General features: G+C 42.1%; 2 protein-coding genes across 3 annotated transcripts in view; one reads left to right on the top strand and one right to left on the bottom strand.

The window, feature by feature from the left end:
- LOC133608890 (UDP-glucuronosyltransferase 2B37-like) overlaps positions 1-20519 on the top strand; it is a 696509-nt gene that overhangs the window by 329215 nt on the left and 346775 nt on the right. The gene's annotated exons all lie outside the window — the stretch shown is intronic.
- hcn4 (hyperpolarization activated cyclic nucleotide-gated potassium channel 4) overlaps positions 1-20519 on the bottom strand; it is a 309786-nt gene that overhangs the window by 185421 nt on the left and 103846 nt on the right. The window contains exon 2 of the mRNA XM_061964494.2: positions 19572-19995. Within this exon, the coding sequence (XP_061820478.2) occupies positions 19572-19995 (424 nt within the window). The remainder of the gene's footprint in view (positions 1-19571; positions 19996-20519) is intronic.

Raw genomic sequence — 20519 nt, 5'->3', positions numbered from 1 at the left:
GCAAAATTTGCATGGTTGGGTGATAGTTTGGGGTGCCATGTCATCTGCTTGTGTCGGTCCACTCTGTTTCCTGAGATCCAGGGTCAACGCAGCCGTCTACCAGCAAGTTTTAGAGCACTTCATGCTTCCTGCTGCTGACCTGCTCTATGGAGATGGAGATTTCAAGTTCCAACAGGACTTGGCGCCTGCACACAGCGCAAAATCTACCCGTGCCTGGTTTACGGACCATGGTATTTCTGTTCTAAATTGGCCCGCCAACTCCCCTGACCTTAGCCCCATAGAAAATCTGTGGGGTATTGTGAAAAGGAAGATGCAGAATGCCAGACCCAAAAACGCAGAAGAGTTGAAGGCCACTATCAGAGCAACCTGGGCTCTCATAACACCTGAGCAGTGCCAGAAACTCATCGACTCCATGCCACGCCGCATTAACGCAGTAATTGAGGCAAAAGGAGCTCCAACCAAGTATTGAGTATTGTACATGCTCATATTTTTCATTTTCATACTTTTCAGTTGGCCAACATTTCTAAAAATCCCTTTTTTGTATTAGCCTTAAGTAATATTCTAATTTTGTGACACACGGAATTTTGGATTTTCATTTGTTGCCACTTCAAATCATCAAAATTAAATGAAATAAACATTTGAATGCATCAGTCTGTGTGCAATGAATAAATATAATGTACAAGTTACACCTTTTGAATGCAATTACTGAAATAAATCAAGTTTTTCAAAATATTCTAATTTACTGGCTTTTAACCTGTATATATATATATCTAAGAAATACTTGACTTTCAGTGAATTCTAGCTATATACATATATATATATTTATTTTATTATATATATATATATATATATATATATATATATATATATATATATATATATGTATATATAAATAAAAGAAATACTTGAATTTCAGTGTTCATTTATTTACACATATACACACACATAACACTCATCTACTCATTGTTGAGTTAAGGGTTGAATTGTCCATCCTTGTTCTATTCTCTGTCACTATTTTTCTCACCATGCTGAACACCCTCTCTGATGATGCATTGATGTGTGGCACGCACAAAAGTGCTTTCATCAAATGCATTAGAGTCTGGAATCTTCCATCGCTCCCTAGCATGGCCCAAAACCGGTCAATCTTTGCTTCCTGAGGAAGATCTTCAGTGCCAAGCACTTGGTAGTCCACTACTTCTTCCCGGAGGCTATCCAGGTCCAATCGCAGCTGCGGCTTGGAACTTACAAGCTGTTTTGAGAGTAGCGTATGTGTGTGTGTGGCCCTTTAATAGGTGAGCATGTGAGGTGAGTGACGTCAGTGAGTGTGTGGGCGAGAGAAGAGAGGGAGCGGTAGCGTGAGTGCGGGAGGGGACTAGTTTGTTTTGTGTTGGATTGGCTGTGTGCAAGCAATCAATAAAACAAGATTTGCAACTAATTGCCGGACTCAGGCAGGAAAGGTGCAACAAAGCGTATTTCTTCATCTTACTCGTCGTCGGCGTCGCCATGGCTGTATCTTCCTCGTTCTTCTGCTTCGTCTTCTTGTTGTGTGCGCAGTTGTGCACTGCACTCTCTAAAAGCCCTAGATGTTATTGATGTTATAGATGGCAGTATTGTCCTGTTTAAGAGTGTCACAACATTGCTGTTTACGGCAGACGAACTGCTTTACGGTAGACAAAAACGTGACTGCTGCTGTTGTGTGTTGTTACCGCGCTGGGAGGACGTTAATGAAACTGCCTAACAATAAACCCACATAAGAAACCAAGAACTCGCCCTCGATCATTCTACAGTTATAATGTGATTGGGCAGGGACACTGTTTATATCGTGGGAAAGCGGACTCAGGTAAGCATGGAGCTGGAGGGGGCGTGGCCTCCAGCTCCGCCTGGATTTCGGGAGATTTTCAGGAGAAAATTTGTCCCGGGAGGTTTTCGGGAGAGGCGCTGAATTTCGGGAGTCTCCTGGAAAATCCGGGAGGGTTGGCAAGTATGCAGATCCGGCCCACGAAGGAATTATCTATGGATGATATTTGATTAGTATAACAACCGGCCAGCAGGCCACAGCCGCCTGCTGCTGTTTTGCACGCACCAATACTCCATCAGTGTTGGCGCTAGGAATTTTCGAAATTGGACTCCATCAAGTCATAAAAACGGGGTCCCACAGTAAATTTATTTTGTAACCGTTTTGAAAACAAACGATAAATGTATGCATTATCCTGTTTTATCTCACATTCTATATTGTGTTTTGGAAAAAGGTTAATTCATAAACATTACTTAATTAATAAAAACAAATAATACAAAAGTTGTATGCATATGTAAATGTATTCAGTTATAAACATTCATTAACTTTCTTCTTTCCTTCATGAATCTAAACCAGGGGTTTGGATCAAACTCATTTTAGATGGGGGGCCACATGGAGAAAAATCTACTCCCAAGTGGGCCGGACGGGTAAAATCACGGTTCCCATCAATTCTTCTTTGGGGGAAAAAAAAAGAGGAAAAAAAAGGGGTGGATTAACATAAATGTTGTTTAGTTTAGAGGTCATATGACCTTACAAAGCCTACAGTGAGGTCTCAAGAGACATACGTATACGTAGCATAGCAGAAACAAATATTTTTTAGTAAATAAATATAAGAAATTAATATTCTTTTATTAATATTCTTTTATAGAATTTAATGTACAGTACAGGCCAGAAGTTTGGACACAGTTTCTCATTCAATGTGTTTTCTTTATTTTCATGACTATTTACATTGTAGATTGTCACTGAAGGCATCAAAACTATGAATGAACACAGGTGGAGTTATGTACTCAACAAAAAACGGTGAAATAACTGAAATAAGCAGAAAAATGGAGGGGAAGAAAGAGAAGCCAGCTATATTAACCTTGTAGGTTGTTATAGTAACAATAGGTTAAGCTTTGTCAGTGTGCCATGTGTTACCCAGTTTACCCTAGGGCAACAACGTTAATTTATGTTTGATGAAACGTGATTATATGCATGAGTGTGTGTATGTATGTGTACTTGTATATGTACAGTATGTGTATATGTATGTTTGTACAGTGAATGTATATGTACATATATGTGTATATTAGGGCTGCAACAACTAATCGATTAAAATCGATTATAAAAATAGTTGGCGATTAATTTAGTCATTGATTCGTTGGAACTATACTATGCGCATGCGCGGAGTTGTTTTTTTTTAATTTTTAGATTTTTTTTTTTGTAATTTTTTGATTTTTTTAATAAACCTTTATTTATAAACTGCAACATTTACAAACAGCTGAGAAACACTAATCAAAATAAGTACAAAAACAGTACAAAACAGCGCCAGGGCGGCGCTGAGGCTACGTCTCATGAGGTGGAGGTAAGCTAGCCAATAATGTGTTATGTGCAGCTCACGTGACGACGCCGTCTCCTTTGCTGGAAACATTCGAAAAATGGCGCAGGAAAACAGTACCGATAGTTCAGCGGAAAAACATCTTGAGGTTATTGCTTCAATGGAGAAAAGTGTACGACATAAGTCGTCTAAAGTCTGGGAACACTTTACTTTAAAGACTTCAAAGAAGACCGTTTCCTGCAAAATGGCACGGAAGTACAACATTGCTTCAGAAGCACCTGAAAAGGAAACATGTTGGAGCCATGGATGAAGGGAAGAACTCACGATACGTAACTTTTTAAGTCCATAGTGGCAACAGGCATTCATGAGTTCAGCTTTTTTGTGAGTAACGTTAACGTTATGCCTTTGTTGCAACGCGGGGCTGATAATGTGTCTCCGGCACATTTGACTCCGTTTTGAGAGAGAAAACGCACGGTTACCAATTTGGAAATAAACATAACGGAGAGAAATATCACCGATTCTGTTCATAACTTTTATGGACAGAATTTCTAGGCGCAGTCAAGGCGTTGAGGGGATCCGGTTTGGTGGCTGCAGGATTAGGTCTCTGCTTTTTGCAGATGATTTGGTCCTGATGGCTTCATCTGGCCAGGATCTTCAGCTCTCACTGGATCGGTTCGCAGCTGAGTGTGAAGCGACTGGGATGAGAATCAGCACCTCCAAGTCCGAGTCCATGGTTCTCGCCCGGAAAAGGGTGGAGTGCCATCTCCGGGTTGGGGAGGAGATCTTGCCCCAAGTGGAGGAGTTCAAGTACCTCGGAGTCTTGTTCACGAGTGAGGGAAGAGTGGATCGTGAGATCGACAGGCGGATCGGTGCGGCGTCTTCAGTAATGCGGACGCTGTATCGATCCGTTGTGGTGAAGAAGGAGCTGAGCCGGAAGGCAAAGCTCTCAATTTACCGGTCGATCTACGTTCCCATCCTCACCTATGGTCATGAGCTTTGGGTTATGACCGAAAGGACAAGATCACGGGTACAAGCGGCCGAAATGAGTTTCCTCCGCCGGGTGGCGGGGCTCTCCCTTAGAGATAGGGTGAGAAGCTCTGTCATCCGGGGGGAGCTCAAAGTAAAGCCGCTGCTCCTCCGCATCGAGAGGAGCCAGATGAGGTGGTTCGGGCATCTGGTCAGGATGCCACCCGAGCGCCTCCCTAAGGAGGTGTTTAGGGCATGTCCGACCGGTAGGAGGCCACGAGGAAGACCCAGGACACGTTGGGAAGACTATGTCTCCCGGCTGGCCTGGGAACGCCTCGGGATCCCCCGGGAGGAGCTGGACGAAGTGGCTGGGGAGAGGGAAGTCTGGGCTTCCCTGCTTAGGCTGCTGCCCCCGCGACCCGACCTCGGATAAGCGGAAGAAGATGGATGGATGGATGGATGGACAGAAATATCTCAGGTTGGTTTCATAATGGATCAATGTAGCCGGGCCCGATAAAGCTCTATAAATATATTTAGATTTGAGTGACGCTTTACTATAACTAAACGTTATGAAGGTGCTGGAATATTTCATGCTATTATTCAGAGGCAGCCTAAAATGAATCCTTTATTATTCACAACAGAAACTTGTACAATATCTGATTCAGTTCTGATCTGATGAGTTACATTTCTGTGTTACTATTGGTGTATGCGGCATCCCCAATGTCCAGAACATGGTGCCAGTATGCTGTTTTTTTTCAATAAAATACTGGAAAGGATAGAAATGTAGTTTGTCTCTTTTATCCGATTATTAATCGAAGTAATAATCGACAGATTAATCGATGATCAAATTAATCGTTAGTTGCAGCCTTAGTGTATATGTATGTTTGTACAGTGAATGTATATGTACATATATGTGCAGGGCCAGCCCGTGGCATAGGCCGTATAGGCAAATGCTAAGGGCGCCGTCCATCAGGGGGCGCCACGCCAGTTCCACAAATGTTGGAGAAAAAAAAAAAAAAAAGTTGATACTATTATTTCTAAATACAAAAAATAATCCCACGTTAATTAAAATGCAAAGTAAAGCCTATTTAATAGAAATATTATTTGTTACAACATTACGCAGGCCCCCCCCTCCCCCCTCCCCCCGCACGGTGCGCCCCCTCCCTTCCCGTATCATGACTCTTTTTGGACGTCACCACATCAAACAATCAACACAAGATGTCAAAACGGCCAAAACTGTCAGGTGCCCAGGGAAGAAAAAAGAGAAAAGAGGAGGAGAAACGAGAAAAGACAGAGGTAGCAGGTATGCCTACATGAAATTATTTGTCTGTTACAGAATGTGATAGTAACCTGGCTTTTTAGCATTAAGCTAATGTTACATGATTCGGCAATTGCTAATCAATAAATAGCTAGTTCTGTTTTAACGTCGGGTTAATATTGTGGAGGGCCTAAATTGTTTATGGAAAATAATAATGTAACGTTAGGTAATTACAGTACTCCCACCTTACATTCCTCAGGGACATTTGTATTAGATCTTTTAAGCAGGTGTTTTTTGTTTACACTGTTATTGCCTTCTGGTTAGCTAATGTTTGCCCTGCAGGTAATAGTCACTTTTCCACCCCTTTATATATTAGGTATAGTTGTAAGTAAAAAAAAAAAAAAGGTCAAAGACAAAGCTATTCGGTTTCTTGTGAGTATATACACTTCACTGCCGATGTGGGGGGGCGCCACCTAAAATCTTGCCTAGGGCGCCAGATTGGTTAGGGCCGGGCCTGTATATGTGTATATGTATGTTTGTACAGTGAATGTGCTCGTTAAAGGAACCATTTGGAAAAAAATGGGAAGCGATTCCAAGGAATTGATACATTGCGAACCGGTTCTGAACAATCTAATCTAATCATAATCTTAAACCTTGCATTTTTTGGGGGGATGGGGAAGCCATCAATTTAATTCACTTTTCAACAATTAAAACCGGATTTAAAGCTAACGTGAACAATTCCGGTCACGCCGGAGCCCGTGCGAGGATAACACATCGTGAAAATTGTTCAGCCCCGCTTTGTTATCTCCTGGCATGGCTCGCCGAAGCCGTTTGGGGGTCAAGTAGCATGCGCAAGGACACTTCAGCTGTTTGTGATTATGTGCCAACATGTCTGAGCTTTGGGCGACTAACACAGTGCACAGTCCTCTACCGAGGACATGCAATTATAACAACCGTACGGCCGGAGCCGAGCAGGAGCTAGCTTGTGTCGTCATTAAAACATTTTTTATTAGATGTGGTATATTTTGTCTACTACTTGCAGTCGCATCCAATTGCATTGAACCCTAAAAACATTCAGTGCAGTGAACCTTACAGGGGAAAAATATTCTAATGTTAAAATGTCTCTCCCTGCAGTATTAAGCCATGCAGCGTGCAGTCTTCTGCTCTGCTCGAGTCAAACACTTCCCGCAAGAAGTGTCCTTTGCGTGACACCTAACTGGGGAGGAAATTCGACTCAAACAAATAACAGCGGCGGAATCTATGCAACACCATTTATAGCATGCATTACACTGCTGAAATACAGTATTTCCCTTTTTCGGCTCTGTCATTCTGATGCTGGATGGCATTCAGTCTGGTTACGAGAGCTAAATATTGCGTCATTTTCACTCAGCGCCGTGAAAATGACCTTTTTTTTACACTTGTCTTATTACGCTCGGTTCCCTGTGCGCGGAGAGGATGTATAGCCATGAAATAAACATAAGAAACATGGACTTGCCAATAAGCTGGCTATTTACTGAGCGGTCCAGACCGTGCACAGATTGACATTTGCATTAGACCAGGGGTGTCAAACTCATTTTAGATCGGGGGCCACATCTACTCCCAGGTGGGCCGGACTGGTAAAATCACGGTACAATAACTTAAAATAAAGACAACTTCAGATTGTATTTTTTGTTTAAAGATAGAACAAGCATGTTCTGAAAAAGCACAAACCATGATGTTGGGGTTTTTTATACTTACATAGTATTATACCTTTTTTTGTCCTTATTTATACTTTCTAAATAAATGATGTGATACTGCAAATCAGTCAACTAATTGGTGTTAATTTTCAATCCATCCATCCATCCATCCATTTTCTACCGCTTGTCAGTTTTGGGGACGCGGGGGGTCGCAGGAGCCAATGTTCCCTCGAAGGTGCGCGCCTGTGCAATTGCGCACTGCTCAAGCGTCCTCTGCGCACGGCAAATCTATGCCACGCACAAAATCAATTAAAAAAATATGCGCATAACAATTTTCGACACGACACGGACACGACAGGGAAAACAGTTTTCGTCATCATTGTTCAAATATTGTAACGTCTGTCGAGACGCTTTGAGGACATGAATTCCATCGATCACTTTACTGAGCAAAACTCTTTATTGTCGGCCATAAACATATCACCAAAACATTAGTAAAAAAAATTATATATCTAGCAAAACTGGTCATTTCAAACCAGACCAAAAGCAACTTTGTTATATCAACAGCAGCCGCTGGCTCTTTCTCACTTGCGCCAACACATGCACATATGGCACTTAGCCAGTGATGCGTTTACAGCCACACAAAAAGTCGGACAACTCCGACACCACACATAAAGTGTAATTCCAGGTCGTTACACTATGATTTACCAATCAAATGTGTGCTTATTCTAGTGTCATTTAGTGTTCTAATCTAATAAAAATATATTTTTTACAAACAGGAAGTTGCAGGAATGTACACATGATCCCCTGCTTACATCTCATTGTGCAACATGTGAATGCTTTAATGGGAACTAAATGCAATGTCTGAAAGGGGTACAAATTATTTCCAAAGCAGGACCTCCAACCAGACAAACAATACAAGTACACAGTTCATGAAAAACAATATTTTTTGTTATTGTCATTGTAAGTGGGCCTAAACACTTATATTGGAAAATAACCTCATGGAAATGACTGCTGTCATTTGATTATAATAATAAGAGAATGTTGTCTGTCTATCTGTGTTGGCCCTGCGGTGAGGTGGGGACTTGTCCATGGTTGTACCCCGCCTTCCGCCCGAATGCAGCTGAGATAGGCTCTAGCACCCCCCGCGATCCCGAAAGGGACAAGCGGTAGAAAATGGATGGATGGATGGAGGTTTAACTTGTTATTTAGTCAGGTTTGGGAAAGGTGTGCTGCTGGTGTAGCCACAGTGTGCACGTCTGATGTTGCTCACAAGGGCTCCACTGAATGCTCAGGGAGTTTTTGCATTTGCTCACACACATGAAAAATTAGAGGGAACATTGGCTGGAGCCTATCTCAGCTACAATCGGGCGGAAGGCGGTGTACTTTACTTTACATATTTCAAAAATCAATATCCTCCGTAAATTGTAGTTTTCTCCTCTTAATTTAAATAACCGAAGAATACAAGCTGGAAGGCTGTTGTTCTTTACTCAAAACACAATTTCCATTGTTTTTAAAAACACAAAATCTGAACATTTTAACACATTAGAACCAGAGATGTCCGATAAATGCTTTAAAATGTAATATCGGAAATTATCGGTATCGGTTCCAAAATTATCGGTATCGGTTTCAAAAAGTAAAATATATGACTTTTTAAAACGCCGCTGTACACGGACGTAGGAAGAAGTACAGAGCGCCAATAAACCTTAAAGGCACTGCCTTTGCGTGCCGGCCCAGTCATATAATATCTACGGCTTTTCACACACACAAGTGAATGCAAGGCATACTTGATCAACAGCCATACAGGTCACACTGAGGGTGGTTGTATAAACAACTTTAACACTGTTACAAATATGCGCCACACTGTGAACTCACACCAAACAAAAATGACAAACACATTTTGGGAGAATATCCGTACCGTAACACAACATAAACACAACAGAACAAATACCCAGAACCCCTTGCAGCACTAACTCTTCCGGGACGCTACAATATACACCCCACGCTGCCCCCCCCCCCCCCCCCCACACCTCAACCCCGCCCACCTCAACCTCCTCATGCTCTGTCAGGGAGAGCATGTCCCAATTTCCAAGCTGCTGTTTTGACGCATGTTAAAAAAAATAATGCACTTTGTGACTTCAATAATAAATATGGCAGTGCCATGTTGGCATTTTTTTCCATAACTTGAGTTGATTTATTTTAGAAAACCTCGTTACATTGCTTAACGCATCCAGCGGGGCATCACAACAAAATTAGGCATAATAATGTGTTCATTCCACGACTGTATATATCGGTATCGGTAATTAAGAGTTGGACAATATCGGATATCGGCAAAAAAGCAATTATCGGACATCTCTAATTAGAACTGATGAATAATGGATGGGTGGTTCATAGTACCACGCTTTGTGTATTATTTTAATGACCCTTTTTTGAAGTTTAATTAATGGGTCTATGTTTGTTTTATAAACATTTCCCCAGACTTCAACACAATATGTTAGATATGGAAAAATAAAAGAATAATACAACATATGCAGACATTTCTTATTCAGCATGTGTTCAGTTTTGTAGTTACAAAATAGCGTCCCCAAAAATCTAAACATTTAAAAGCAAGCCTGAAGTTCATGCAATACTATTTTTATACCTTTCGGAATCTTTTATGAGGTTTTAGTAAAAAATATAGACATTTTAAGGCCTTAAATTCAAATTGTTGGATTTAAGACTTTTTAAAGGCCTACTGAAATGTGATTTTCTTATTTAAACGGGGATAGCAGGTCCATTCTATGTGTCATACTTGATCATTTGGCGATATTGCCATATTTTTGCTGAAAGGATTTAGTAGAGAACATCGACCATAAAGTTCGCAAGTTTTGGTCGCTGATAAAAAAGCCTTGTCTGTACCGGAAGTAGCAGACGATATGCACGTGACGTCACAGGTTGTGGAGCTCCTCACATCTGCACATTGTTTACAATCATGGCCACCAGCAGCGAGAGCGATTCGGACCGAGAAAGCGACGATTTCCCCATTAATTTGAGCGAGGATGAAAGATTTGTGGATGAGGAAAGTGAGAGTGAAGGACTAGAGGGCAGTGGGAGCGATTCAGATAGGGAAGATGCTGTGAGAGGCGGGTGGGACCTGATATTCAGCTGGGAATGACTAAAACAGTAAATAAACACAAGACATATATATACTCTATTAGCCACAACACAACCAGGCTTATATTTAATATGCTACAAATTAATCCCGTATAACAAACACCTCCCCCATACCGTCCATATAACCCGCCAATACAACTCAAACACCTGCACAGCACATATATTTCCCCAAAGTCCCCAAAGTTACGTACGTAACATGCACATAGCGGCACGCACGTACGAGCAAGCGATCAAATGTTTGGAAGCCGCAGCTGCATGCGTACTCACGGTACCGCGTCTGCACATCCAACTCAAAGTCCTCCTGGTAAGAGTCTCTGTTGTCCCAGTTCTCCACAGGCCAATGGTAAAGCTTGACTGTCATCTTCCGGGAATGTAAACAATGAAACACCGGCTGTGTTTGTGTTGCTGCAGCCGCCCGCAATACACCGCTTACCACGTACAGCAGGGGTCGGCAACCCGCGGCTCCGGAGCCGCATGCGGCTCTTTGATCACTCCGATGCGGCTCAGCAGCTTACTTGCTGAACCCCCCATTATTCCCGTGAGACTTCCGGATTTCAGTGCCTCTCGCAGAAAACTCCCGGGATAAATATTCACCGATTTTCACCCTTACGGCTATAATAAGGGCGTGCCATGATGGTACAACATTTGGCGCCCTCTACAATCTGTATTAACAGAGTGCCAGCCCAACACTTGTTAAACATTATACATCTTTTGCTTGCCCACGTACGTGACAGCAAGGCATACTTGGTCAGCAGCCACACAGGTTACACTGACGGTGGTCATATAAAACAACTTTAACACTCTTACTAATAATGCGCCACACTTTGAACCAAAACCAAACAAGAATGACAAACACATTTCGCGGGAATATCTGCACCTTAACACAACAGAACAAACACCCAGAATCCCATGCAGACCTGACTCTTCCGGGCTACATTATACACCCCTGCTACCACCAAACCCCGCCCCCAACTTAACCCTGCTCCCTCACACATCAACCCCCCCCCCCCCCCCCCCCCTTCTGTGCGTCGGTTGAGGTGGGCGGGGTTTGGTAGCGGGGGGTGTATAATGTATCCCGGAAGAGTTAGGGCTGCATGGGATTCTGGGTATTTGTCCTGTTGTGTTTATGTTGTGTTACGGTGCAGATGTTCTCCCGAAATGTGTTTGTCATTCTTGTTTGGTGTGGGTTCACAGTGTGGTGCATTATTAGTAAGAGTGTTAAAGTGTTTTTTTTTTATACCGCCACCGTCAGTGTGAGCTGTGTGGTTGTTGACCAAGTATGCAATGCTGTTACTTACGTGAGCAAAGCGGGAGCCCCATACAACGTGTGGCTGATCAGGCACGCTGACTGCAATGGGCGCTATATGCTGTACCATCATGGCACGCATGACGCTGACAAGCGCCATTAAATAAAAACCCGCGTGCCGCAACAGCTTTCAAATTCCACATAAAGGTGTGGGCATCGTGTCTGAGACCCCTGGTTATACATAGCACAAAGCAAAAAAAAAAACTTTGTATGCAGTGTTATTTCATTTAAAATTTCAAAAAAATTTTGCGGCTCCCATTGTTTTCTATAATTTGTGAAACTGGTCAAAATGGCTCTTTGACTGGTAAAGGTTGCCGACCCCTGACCTACAGCTTTCTTCTTTGCTGTCTCCATTGTTCATTGAACAAATTGCAAAAGATTCACCAACACAGATGTCCAGAATACTGTGGAATTTTGCGATGAAAACAGACGACTTAATAGCTGGCCACCATGCTGTCCCAAAATGTCCTCTACAATCCGTGACGTCACGCGCTGACGTCATCATACCGAGACGTTTTCAGCAGGATATTTCGCGCAAAATTTAAAATTGCACTTTAGTAAGCTAACCCGGCCGTATTGGCATGTGTTGCAATGTTAAAATTTCATCATTGATATATAAACTATCAGACTGCGTGGTCGGTAGTAGTGGGTTTCAGTAGGCCTTTAAGAGCCTGTGTATACAGATGGCCACACTTTGCTGTGTATGTGAACGGTCTGACAGTTGTTTACATTATTGATGTCTTCTGGGTGTTCACAGAAAACATATGGATAGAAGAATTTCCAGCTAAGGAAACATTCACCATATGTCCTATTAAATAAGATCTGCTCTTTGAATGCCCCCCCAACCCCCCCCAAAAAAACCGACATTAAAGGGGTCACCCTGGAGTGTTATGTTGAAGTGTTTCTCGCCCGCAATATTCAAATGGCGATGGGGAAACACGGATGGGAAAAGTCAAAGAGTCAGTCAGGTGGCGAGATGTGGGCGACAAGTTATTCTGCTGTGACAGATGACATTTCTGTGAGGCTGCATCTGGGGTAGCCTGGCGCTGAGCTGAGGCAAAGCTGGCCTTTTACGCCGTTTGCCTAACTAGCATTCATCAGCGAGCCTGCCACGCCACCGTGACATAAAAACGTGTAAATGGCAGCTGGCAGCGCGAGTGCCATGCGGGTCCTCAGTGTGGTGTTGTTGCACCCGCAAATTTGTGTTTATGTTTGTTTTCTCCAAGCTGTAGGCGAGGTATTGATCTTTATTTCATTTCCTATTCCGCTCGTTTCCTTCCCGTTACCTCCTCCTTACTGTTGCCTTTCAGCACAGGCTTAACATGTGACCGGTCTACTTGTCTGAGGGCCGACCCCCATCAAAGAGAACGTCGGTCCGGATGTTCCGTGACGACTCCGTGTCGGCCTTAACGAGTATGCATGGTGAGAAAATATGGTTTCTCCTCCAAGTGACTCATCTGAACTGTTCCTCTTTTTCAAATGGCATCACAGAAACCCCGCATGATTAATGCGGCCACATTGGCTGATACACCATGTTCTCCACATGAGAGTAGATTATGGATATTTGCAAACAGAAGGGGTTATTATGGGTGAACGTGCGGTTTGATTAGCAATCAGGTGCTATTCAAGGTTCCCCCCCAGCCCCCCAAAATGCCATGCACAGAAGCGAACATGTCTAATTGGAACACCTCTGATTGCGCAAACAGAAATATTGATGGACATCGCAACGGTGTCATTATTGTTGTTAAGCTAATGGGAGATTAGTTGCGATGTGCCACCCGTGTCCTTGCAAATAGGTTTTGCTTGATGGCGGACATTTTTTGTCAACCGATCCTGCAGAAGTTCAGGGTTAGGAGAGTGATCTTACATAGATACTGTCTGTAGTATGGCTGTGACCAAAATTATCATTATTATTACGAGAGATGTCCGATAATATTGGACTGCCGATATTATCGGCCGATAAATGCTTTAAAATGTAATATCGGAAATGATCGGTATCGGTTTCAAAATAATCGGTATCGGTTTCAAAAAGTAAAATGTATGACTTTTTAAAACGCCGCTGTGTTCACGGACGTAGGGAGAAGTACAGAGTGCCAATAAACCTTAAAGGCACTGCCTTTGCGTGCCGACCCAGTCACATAATATCTACAGCTTTTCGCACACACAAGTGAATGCAAGGCATACTTGGTCAACAGCCATACAGGTCACACTGAGGGTGGCCGTATAAACAACTTTAACACTGTTACAAATATGCGCCACACTGTGAACCCACACCAAACAAGAATGACAAACACATTTCGGGAGAACATCCGCACCGTAGCACAACATAAACACAACAGAACAAATACCCAGAAACCCTTGCAGCACTAACTCTTTTGGGACGCTACAATATACACCCCCCGCTACCAAAACCCCGCCCCCCTCAACCTTCTCATGCTCTCTTAGGGAGAGCATGTCCCAAATTCCAAGCTGCTGTTTTGAGGCATGTTAAAAAAAAAATGCACTTGGTGACTTCAATAATAAATATGGCAGTGCCATGTTGGCATTTTTTTCCATAACTTGAGTTGATTTATTTTGGAAAACCTTGTTACATTGTTTAATGCATCCAGCGGGGCATCACAACAAAATTAGGCATAATAATGTGTTAATTCCACGACTGTATATATATATCGTATCGGTTGATATTGGAATCGGTAATTAAGAGTTGGACAATATCGGAATATCGGATATCGGCAAAGAAGCCATTATCGGACATCTCTAATTATTACCATATTGTTGTATGTGGTGTTGTCCTGATATGAATTTTGTTGATACTTTTCGGTACTTTTCTAAATAAAGGGCACCACAAAAAATTGCATTATTGGCTTTATTTTAACAAAATATCTTACAGTACTTTAAACATATGTTTCTCATTGCAAATTTGTCTTTAAATAAAATAGTGAATATACAAGACAACTTGTATTTTATTAGTAAGTAAACTATTAAATACTCCTAATTAGTCTGCTGACATATGCAGTAACATATTGTGTCATTTTCCATTCTATTATTTTGTCAAAATTATGAAGGACATGTAGTATAAATTAATAATTAATCTACTTGTTCATTTACTGTTAATATCTGCTTACTTTCTCTTTTAACATGTTCTATCTACACTTCTGTTCAAATGTAATAATCACTTATTCTTCAGTTGTTTGGATGCTTTACATTAGTTTTGGATGATACCACCAATTTTGGTATCAATCTGATACCAAGTCGTTACAGGATAATACATTGGTCATATTCAAAGTCCTCATGTGTCCAGAGACATATTTCCTGAGTTTATAAACATAATATACAATTAAAAAAACGAAAGATGTTGTGATGCCAAAAAATATCAACATAATCATAAAAGTATTGACTTGTACGCGCCTATACTTGGTATCATTACAGTGGATGTTAGGTGTAGATCCACCAATGGTGTTTGTTTACATTTTGACGCCGGTGAGCTACATGTTTAGCTATTCCTCGTCCTGCATGGATGATACTTGTAAGAAACTTACTTTGTCACCGTGGAGGTGAGGACCGGTACTTTTCAGAGGCGGTATAGTACCGAATATGATTCATTAGTATCGCGGTACTATACTAATACCGGTATACCGTACAACCCTAGTTGTATGTGATCAAAAAGTACTCATAAACCCTTATAACCAAGTTTAAAAAAAAAAAATCAATACAATAAATAAATACCCACACAATATACATCATTGGCAGAAGAAATGTGTTAAATAATAATATTGTTCTGACTACTTAACAATATTAGTCAGAATTAAAAAAAAAATGTCTACATTTAAAACACTTCCTTGTGGTCTATATAACATTTGGGATTGGCGTGGCTCCGATGGTAAAGCGGCCGTGCCAGCAACTTGAGGGTTGCAGGTTTGATACCAGTTTCCGCCATCTTAATCCTGGCCGTTGTGTCTTGGGCAAGACACTTCACCTACGCTGGTGTATGAATGTGCAAGACTGAAAAATAAATTCTTAATCTCAATGAGACTTTACGGGGTATATAAATATTTAAAAAATAGTAATTATAAAAAATTTAAGGTGGTTCTTTGGTCAAAATGTTGCATGGATGATGTTAGGAGGTCTTATTTAAGTGGCTCCACTTCGACTGCGTCTGCTCCCCGCCATCTTATGTTGTAGATTTGAGCACTTCCGTAGCGAAACTACTGACAGGTTAGGTTTGAACTATGCACTAATTTGTATTAGAAATGGCAACAGCGGAGGATGCACGTGCATGTACGAGCCAGTCTGCCCCACAACAAGAGGATAACAAAAAAGAAGGACCTTATTGACTACGACTTGTGCAGAGCACTTTGGGTAAATCTCTGCTATCTATGGATAATCCGCTGACATCACCGATGTTATTTTTATATCTTTTTTTCCAAATAGTTCAAGAAAGACCACAACAAATGAGCAATATTTTGCACTGTTATACAATTTAATAAATCAGAAACTGATGACATAGAGCTGTATTTTACTTCTTTATCTCTTTTTCCAACCAAAAATGCTTTCCTCTGATTAGGGGGTACTTGAATTAAAAAAATGTTCACAGGGGGTACATCACTGAGAACCACTGGGTTAGACTACTGCTATGGCCTTCTCACTGGGCTCTCTAAATGAACTGGTAAGCAGAATGCTGCTGCTCGAGTCCTGACTAGAACCAGGAAATATTGTTAAATTAGTCAATACACTGGCTTCCCGTTGCTCAGAGAATAGACTTTAAAGCAGCTCTCATTGTATTCAAATATTTCCATGGTCTTGTGCCAAAGTACAAAATGAACCATCTCGAGCTCTGAGAACCCCAGGGAGTGGTCTCCTGTTGGTGTCCAGAGTAAGGACGAAATATAGTGAGACTGCATTTCAGTTTCATGCTCCTAAAATCCGGGTTAGTCCTCCTAGAAGATGTGAGACAGGCATCAATGTTGTAAATGTTCAAATCCAGGCCGAAAACACTTTTAATTGTGCATATGAAAACTGAAAGTATTATAGCTACACCTCTTTGATTTTAATTTGAATTATTCTTATGAAGATGGTCAATTAAATGTTGCCTTCTTTTCATTTTTTGTAAAACACTTTGAATTGCCTTGTGTATGAATTGTGCTCTATAAATAAACTGGCCTTGCTTTGCCTAAGTGATTATTGTTTTGTCTTAACTAACGAACCAGTACAATGCCTATTATTCAACATCCCATTGTTACTCCATACCGGCTCTTTACTTTGCACCTTTTACTTCAGAGACTAAACGAGATCCAGCCGGTTGGGAAAGCAACGGGAACTTTTGTAATTAATGCTGCAATTACAATCACGCTTATTTTGCGGAAAAGCCTCTCCAGGCTCTGTGGTCCCACCGCTATCTGGATGGGCACGCCGAGAGAGAAATGCCAATCAACGCTCCGGTTTCATCAACTCATTGGTGACTGGGGTGCCAAAAAAAGGAGCCACTTCACTATGAGCATAATCAAAGGCAACATCTATCCACACGTCCCTCACTGGGGGAAATGAGAGGTATAAGATGCTCTGCAAGCAAACCTGCAGTTTGCAGCTTAAAGGATGAGGATGCAATTTGGATAATTTTATGTCCTGCATGGTTATAGTTTGGACTACAAACATGTTGGAATTGCCTTTGTAACTTTGTGAAAATATTCTGATTTCCATATAGGGAACTAACTCGGCACATGTCGGTTGTTTCTCGTGACAACAGCAGTCAGACAGGCAGGTACAAATAGATGTGTCCATCTTTTCCACCATTTTCTCAAGGAATAATGCATGAATCTTAATAAAAAAAATTCAGGCATCCACAGAAGGTGAATATTTATAAAAGTGCGCCATTGGGTGAGCAAAATGTTGCAAAGGTTTTGTGGCTTTTACAGCAATATATAAGAATTTATATGAATAAACAGAACAATTACCAACACGGTATTGTTAAATCAACTGCCACCTTATTATGGTAGGGGAGTTTGTGTGTCCCAATGATTGTAGAAGCTAAGTTGTCAAGGGCTTATATGCCCCCTGGTAGAGTTGTCCAAGACAACAGGTCATAGGTGAGGGTCCAGATAAAAAGCAGCTCAAAGTACGCTTATGAAGTTACAAAAACATGGGCACAAGTTCCGGGGGGCCCCTTTGGAGCCTGGCCTGGAGGTGGGGTTCGATGGCAAACGTCTGGTGACCTCGCCTGTCTCCATGGGTCCCAGCCGGGCACCACCCAAAGAAGCAATATGGCCCCCCCCCCCCCCTCTAATGGGCTCACCACTAATTGGAGGGACCATAGTAGCTGGATTCCTATTCGTAGTAGTAGTAGTGTTTTGTTTGTCATAGTTATGGCAATACATGATGCATGTTCATTAAAGGCCTACTGAAACCCACTACTACCGACCACGCAGTCTGATAGTTTATATATCAATGATGAAATCTTAACATTGCAACACATGCCAATACGGCCGAGTTAGCTTACTAAAGTGCAATTTTAAATTTTGCGCGAAATATCCTGCTGAAAACGTCTCGGTATGATGACGTCAGCTTGTGACGTCAAGGTTTGTAGAGGACATTTTGGGACAGCACGGTGGCCAGCTATTAAGTCGTCTGTTTTCATCGCAAAATTCCACAGTATTCTGGACATCTGTGTTGGTGAATCTTTTGCAATTTGTTCAATGAACAATGGAGACAGCAAAGAAGAAAGCTGTAGGTGGGAAGCGGTGTATTGCGGCCGACTGCAGCAACACAAACACAGCCGGTGTTTCATTGTTTACATTCCCGGAAGATGACAGTCAAGCTTTACCATTGGCCTGTGGAGAACTGGGACAACAGAGACTCTTACCAGGAGGACTTTGAGTTGGATGCGCAGACGCGATACCGTGAGTATGCATGCAGCTGCGGCTTCCAAACATTTGATCGCTTGCCCGTACGTGCGTGCCGCTATGTGCATGTCACGTACGTAACTTTGGGGACTTTGGGGAAATATATGTGCTGTATGAACTTTGGGGAGGTGAACGGTACTTTGGGCTGTGGGATTGAGTGTGTTGTGCAGGTGTTTGAGTTGTATTGGCGGGTTATATGGACGGGAGGGGGGAGGTGTTTGTTATGCGGGATTCATTTGTGGCATATTAAATATAAGCCTGGTTGTGTTGTGGCTAATAGAGTATATACATGTCTTGTGTTTATTTACTGTTTTAGTCATTCCCAGCTGAATATCAGGTCCCACCCGCCTCTCACAGCATCTTCCTTATCTGAATCGCTCCCACTGCCCTCTAGTCCTTCACTCTCACTTTCCTCATCCACAAATCTTTCATCCTCGCTCAAATTAAATGGGGAAATCGTCGCTTTTTTGGTCCGAATCGCTCTCGCTGCTGGTGGCCATGATTGTAAACAATGTGCAGATGTGAGGAGCTCCACAACCTGTGACGTCACGCGCATATCTTCTGCTACTTCCGGTAGAGGCAAGGCTTTTTTATCAGCGACCAAAAGTTGCGAACTTTATGGTCGATGTTCTCTACTAAATCCTTTCAGCAAAAATATGGCAATATCGCAAAATGATCAAGTATGACACATAGAATGGACCTGCTATCCCCGTTTGGATAAGAAAATCGCATTTCAGTAGGCCTTTAATGTGGGTCACAGGTTAAAACCACATTAACAACTTGAGCTGAAATATTCAGAGAATACTCCATGACCCAAAATTGCTGCACTTCAAGGTAATGCCTTGTACATTTTCTAGAGGCCAAAAAGGTACAGTTATATCTCCTAAGTTGTACCTTGGAGAATACTGTCCCGGTGACAATCTACTGGACTTCTTTAGACACTATATAGTAGTTTATTTCTTTACAAAGCGCCCTAGGATATTTCCTTACCTCTTCCCATTGGTGAATATACCGAATGAGTCTCGAGAGACGCAGTAGTCGCAGCAAACTGAGAATCTTGGTGAAGCGCACGATCCGCAAGGCACGCGCCGTCTTGTAGAAGTCCGAGTCGATGCGAGTCTCCACGATGAGGAAGATGTAGTCCACTGGAATGGAGGAGATGAAGTCCACCACGAACCAGCTCCGCAAGTACTTGGTCTTGATCTCCTGCGGGTCTAGGATGATCTCCGTGTTGTCCTCCTTGACGATGCCCGTTCTGAAGTTGAGCACCAGGTCCATGAGGAAGAAGGTGTCGGAGACCACGTTGAAGACAATCCAGGGGGGCGTGTGCTCGTCCTTGAAGAATGTGATGCCTACAGGGATAATGATGAGGTTGCCCACCATTAACAGCAGCATGGTCAAGTCCCAGTAAAACCTGGTCAGGCAGAGAGAGAAATGAAACAAAAACAGTTAGAAACATTTAAACCATTCTCAATACTGCTAATGAGTTTTAGGGTCACAGCCGTTTGACTCCTTGTTGGAGAACAGAGGGTTGTGCAAGAGCTACTGTGGCATTGGGAGTTAGGGAGTTTGATACATAGGTGTAGGTGCGCTTTGGCTTTTGACCTTTTTTTTACCCAGGGCGCACCTTTAGTTTCTATGAGTAATGTATATTGAAGTCAGGAATAAATGTATCCTTTTCAGACATGTTGAATTGTATAATTGTAAGCATGAGACAGTCTCATTCTTCGGAGAAAAAAATGATATGAAATTAAACCAAACTAAGAGGCCGAAGCCTATTACAAAAAGTCCACTACGTGAACAACTGCACCACCAAGGGCCTGATCTTTTGTAAAGTCCAGTTCATTGTAAAGCTGGAGCCTATCTCGACTGACTGCGGGCAAAGGGCTTAAGGTTTAAACTTCAAATTTCAAAGACAACATTGTCTGCAAGAATCCA

This window comes from Nerophis lumbriciformis, linkage group LG06 (genome assembly GCF_033978685.3).
Source record: "Nerophis lumbriciformis linkage group LG06, RoL_Nlum_v2.1, whole genome shotgun sequence".
Classification (NCBI taxonomy): domain Eukaryota; kingdom Metazoa; phylum Chordata; class Actinopteri; order Syngnathiformes; family Syngnathidae; genus Nerophis; species Nerophis lumbriciformis.
Note: the sequence above shows the minus strand (reverse complement) of the source record. Positions and strands in the feature narration are given on the sequence as shown.